Source organism: Ixodes scapularis, unplaced genomic scaffold (genome assembly GCF_016920785.2).
Source record: "Ixodes scapularis isolate PalLabHiFi unplaced genomic scaffold, ASM1692078v2 PGA_scaffold2__306_contigs__length_199485367, whole genome shotgun sequence".
Classification (NCBI taxonomy): Eukaryota; Metazoa; Arthropoda; class Arachnida; order Ixodida; family Ixodidae; genus Ixodes; species Ixodes scapularis.
In genome coordinates, this window is record NW_024609857.1 from 98,788,909 (window position 1) to 98,794,261 (window position 5,353).

Here is a 5,353-nt window from a genome sequence, read left to right on the forward strand (position 1 = left end):
GGCACCGAATCTCCTCCTATTGAACAATAGAATGCTTTATTTAAATTAAAATTACAACGGAATGTCTGACTCCATATGAAGTCTTGAGCGTCGAGTACTATGCTACAAGACTAATCATTAGATACTCTCCAGCTTTTTTTAAAATTTTTTATTTAAGCTGTGATTTTTGGTATCACAAAGCTTATGATTTCATAAAACGCGGGTGTCAGCCCTCACGATGTTATCACCAAATAATATGGCACAAAGTATGATATGTTTTTGAGTAGTCAAAGGGAGTATGGTGCAATAAAACTAAGAAATATAAAGCCTACCTTTTTTAGCGAAAATCTGATCTGACGTGTAGGCTCTTTGTCACAAACAAGGATGAACAATAGGGTCAACGTTAGGTTGGTTATTTTGCGAGTAATGACTCATTGAACCCCCTCCTTTACGAGAATTCCACTGCCATGTGCATATAAAAGAGCGGAATCTACAGCGTAGACGGAATGGATTGAACGCACTTTAAACTAAACGCAAAATCGGTTTCTCACCTTATCGCGCCGAGATTTACTACAGGGCTGCTCGAAGGTGGTGCATTCAATAACTGAGAGTATGAATACACAAAACCTGCGGAGTAAAAAAAATGAATAATAAAAGCTGGTTTAATTTGTTTATAGAAAAAGGTGTAGCTATGTCTTTTTTCTCAAAATCATCAAAAAATCGTTCTGGACTGTTGTGTATGTATAAAGATATGTAACAGGTTCCCATTCTCACCACCAGGGTGAGCTGGTCTTTGCCCTATAAAATGTGTCTTCGCCATATTAAATTTGTTCTTTGTGTGCTGTTCCTCTGAGTGGCAGCTTCTGTTCTTTGGCGCTTTGGCGCGACAGAACACTGGCGACGAGGATGGGATGGAAGATCAAACGAACCGAGTAACAACGTGGCAAGCAGCACAATGCCGAAGCTCACGGAGTTCAAGCCGGAAGAGGACGACGTCGACGAGTATCTCGAACGCCTCGAGATTTCCCTTCGAGTGAACGCTGTCAAGACCGAAGACAAGGCGGTGACGCTGCTGAACTACATCGGGAAAGCGTCGTACCAGGTTCTGAAAACCTTGCTCGTCCCAGACTCGCCGGTATCGAAATCGTACGACGTACTTTCCGAGGTGCTGAAACGCCACTACGCGCCCAAGCGCTTAGTGATTGCAGAGCGCACGAAGTTCCATTGGAGAAATCAAGAGGTCGGCGAGAGCCTAGCGGACTTCTCCTTGGCTATCAAGAAGCTCGCCCAGACATGCGCGTTCAAGGACTATCTCGACCAGGTACTCCGGGACCGGCTCGTGGCGGGGTGTCGCGACCCTGAGGTACAGCGGACACTCATCCAGCTCGACAACGATTACTTCGACGAGGTTCTGAAGGTGGGCCTGGCCAATGAACTTTCTCTGTGCAAAACGGACGAAATACGACTGCCGGGCGTTCCGGACTCAATGGACCTGCACCGCGTTCAAGGTGATGGTGAAGGACACTCCCGGTGTCCACCTTCCGCCACTGCGTCGCCAGAGGTCCAGTATCAGCGTACGGTAGGCCCTTGTTTTAGATGCGCTAGTACCGTGCATGCTTCCGCGAAGTGTCCGTTTTTGAAAGCAAAGTGTTTCGAATGCGGGAAGCAGGGGAAAACTAAGGCGGTGTGTGGGGTCAAGATTAAGCCTACTTCGAACACCAAGCGCGGGCCTTGGAGCGTAACCTGTATACGGAACAATGACGCGTCTGCGGCATTCCAGAATGTATTAGAAATCGAAGGAAAACCGGTTACGATGGAAATCGACACTGGTTCAGCTGTTACTTTGTTGCCAGAAAGAATGTATGTGAATTTGTTTTCTCACGTGCCCCTTGAGGCGAGTGACATGCGTCTCGGAACGTACACCGGGGCTCTAGTGCCAACCAGGGGTACAGCGAGCGTTAATGTAAAAAAACGGGGAGCTCCGAAGCGAAAAGTTACCTTTGATTGTGGTAAAATCCGCGAATGCCCAGCTGCCAGCTCTTCTAGGCAGAGACTGGATCGAGCAGTTAGAAATTCACTGGACGGGCGTGGGTCGTATCGAGAACGACACGATGACAGACTCACTGAAAAGGTCGTTCCCTAGCATCTTTGAAGGTCCTGAGGGGCCGATAAAGGGTTTTCAGGCAAGGATTGTACAGAAAGAAAACTCTCAACCTGTGTTTTGTAAACACAGAGTGGTGCCATACGCATTCAGAGAGCAAGTAGAGAGTGAACTTGAGAAAATGGTGGCGCAAGGCATTCTGAGGCCTGTAAAAAGTAGTGAATGGGCAACACCCCTTGTTGTGGTTCCTAAGCCAGGGGGTAAAGTTTGCATCTGTGGTGACTACAGTATGTCCGTAAACCCACAGGCGATGGTGGATCACTACCCATTGCCGAGGGTAGATGAGGTGTTCAACAACTTTCGGGGGTGTGGCATCTTTGCTATTTTGGACCTAAAGACTGCATACTTGCAGTTAGCCCTTGACGAAGCGTCGCGGAAACTGCTCACAGTGACCACTCACCTAGGATTGTTTCAGTTTTTAGTATGCCTTACGGAGTCTCGAGCGCACCAGCAATTTTCCAGAATGTAATGGATAAGATTTTGTTGGGCCAAACCAAGGTAGCGTGCTATCTTGATGATGTACTGGTGTGTGGCGTAGACCAAAATGACTGCAATCAGAGAGTCTTGCAAGTGTTGAAACGTTTTCAGGAACATGGACTTTGTGTGAATCAGGAGAAGTGTAAATTTTTTGTACGCGAAGTGCGTTACTTGGGTTACTTGTTGAGTGACCAGGGTTTGAAGCCATGCCCTGAGAACATAGAGGCTATCAGAAAGGTACCCGTACCAAGAACGTGACGGAGGTTAAGGCGTTTGTGGGGCTGCTAGCTTTTTATGCTCGTTTCCTCCCAGACTTAGCTGCCACACTGGGACCTTTGTATGAACTCTTAAAGAATGACAAGAAGTGGCATTGGTCAGAAGTATGCCAGCAGGCTGTAGACAGAAGCAAAGATAAAATTTTGCAGTGCTGGGGTGACTGTCTTCTACGACCCTAGCCTACCACTTCGAGTGACGGACGACGCATCTAGCTACAGCCTCGGAGCAGCCTTAACACAAGACATGGGAAACGGGGACTACAGACCAGTGGAGTTTGCGTCTAGGACGCTTACTGTGGCTGAAAAGAACTACGCACAAATGGAAAGAGAGGCCTTGGCACTCATATTTGCGGTCAAGAAATTCCACCGGTATCTCTTTGGGTGTTCGTTCACCCTGGTAACTGACCACTACCCGCTAACGTCGATCTTGGGACCTAAGTATTCTACAACAGCCATAGCTGCTGCGAGGATTCAGAGTTGGCGCTTGTTACTTGCAGAGTACAACCTCAAGATTCTGTACGGCAAGGGCGGGGAGCTCGGGGATGCTGATGCCCTATCGAGACTTCCTCTGAAGAAAACTGTGGGAGAGGAAAGTACGTTGAAATATTTTTCACCCACAGAGCAACCGCTTCATTCAAGTTCCAATGTGGGGAAAGAGACCCTCAGCGACCCCTTGCTGCAACGTGTCCTTGAACACACCAAGAGTGGTTGGCCAACATCCGTGCAAGATCCAGGGTTGCATCCCTTCTGGCAGAGGCGGGAAACGCTGTCAACGGACCAAGACTGCCTATTGTGGAGGATTAGAGTCGTGATTCCACAGGCACTACAGGCTGCGGTCCTCAAGAGCCTGCATGAAGAACATCCAGGAATGGTGCGTATGAAACAACGTGCGAGAGGGCATGTGTGGTGGCCCGGAATCGACGCCATGATCGAGAACAAGGTGCAGTCATGCGAGATCTGCCAAGCGGTCCAAAACGACGTTCTTCCAGTACCCCTCTAGCCATGGAAGATGACCTCGCGGGTCTTCGAACGTATTCATTTGGACTTTGCAACCAAGTCGGGAACCAACATGTTTGTTTTGGTTGACAGTTTTTCTAAATGGGTTGAGGTCCTGCCCATGTCTTCCACAACCGCACCCCAGACAGTCGCGAAAACTTATGGCTGTCTTCGCACAGTTTGGACTAGCCGAAGTGATGACTGATGGAGGCCCCCAGTTTCGAAGCGAGGAGTTCAAGAACTTCTTGAAGGATCAAGGAGTGGTACACACCATGACGCCACCCTACCACCCGGCTTCGAACGGCGCCGCGGAGAAGGCTGTGCAAACAGTCAAGCGAGCGCTGCTCAAGCAAGTACTTGAAGACGACCTCCGAGGGAAGAGGCGGAATATCCAGGAGAAGTTGTCGTGTTTCCTACTTGCCTACCGGACGACACCACACACAAGTACTGGAAAGGCCCCTGCAGAGCTGTTCCGGGGACGGCTTCCGCGGACCCGACTGTCGCAGCTCAAGCCAGGTGCAACGTCCCTTCCACGGCGAGAGAAGCAAAACAAGAGAAAGGAGCTGGCTGACAAGCGCAGAGGTCCAACGAAACTCTTTCAAGTGGGCGTCAGAGTTTGGGTTCGAAATGTGAGGGGGAGAGAGTAAACTGGACTAAAGGAATTTTAAAGAAAGCAATCAGTCCGGTTACATACCTCGTGCGGGTGGCTAACCAGATTCGTTATGTGCATGCTGATCACTTGCGCTTTCGAAGTGAGGGCTCGTCCCGATCAGCCTCTTCGGAGAGTGGATCGAGTGATAGTGAGAGTGTTGATGAACCGGGCGAATGTGAGGTGCCTATGCCACTGATTGCTGACAGTGGCCTAGCAGCTCAGGAAGTTGGACGGTCAAGCAGAGCTCGACGCCCTCCAAATAGACTGGTGTACTAGTGTTCCTTTATGTAAGTGTGGAGGAGTGTTGTGTATGTATAAAGCAATGTAACCGGTTCCCTTTTCTCACTTCCAGGGTGCGCTGGTCTTTGCCCTGTAAATTGTGTCTTCGCCATATTAAATTTGTTCTTTGTGTGTTGTTCCTCTGAGTGGGAGCTTCTGTTCTTTGGCGCTTCGGCGCGACACATGGTCTATTCTGCCGTTTACTATGACTGAACGCCTTTTGACCTGGAAAGAAAAGAAATTTGGCTTGGCTATTCGTCCCTTCATTTGGCCCAAATAAGCGCCCCAGTAACAAAAAGTATAGGCACATGCAAAGTATAGCAAAGTATAGTTCTTGGTTTCTCGTGATTTACTTAGGTGAGCCAATCCTTGCACATTTTTCAAGAACGCTTCTATTACCTTCGGACATCCCTGTAGTAAGTCCCAGCGCGATAAGTTATTACACCAATTTATGCGGTCACTTTAAAGTGCGTTCAATGCATTTCGCCCACGCTGAATATGGCCTTAGATCAAGGAGCGCAGTGTTGAAATCTA

The 5,353-nt window shown here is 48.8% G+C and overlaps 1 protein-coding gene across 1 annotated transcript; it reads left to right on the forward strand.

The window, feature by feature from the left end:
• The first annotated feature begins 934 nt into the window (after positions 1–934).
• LOC120836819 lies at positions 935–1,562 on the forward strand. The gene is made up of 2 exons (XM_040205895.1): positions 935–1,396; positions 1,488–1,562. The coding sequence occupies exons 1-2, from the start codon at positions 935–937 to the stop codon at positions 1,560–1,562; spliced, it is 537 nt and encodes a 178-aa protein (XP_040061829.1).
• The last annotated feature ends 3,791 nt before the right edge of the window (positions 1,563–5,353 follow it).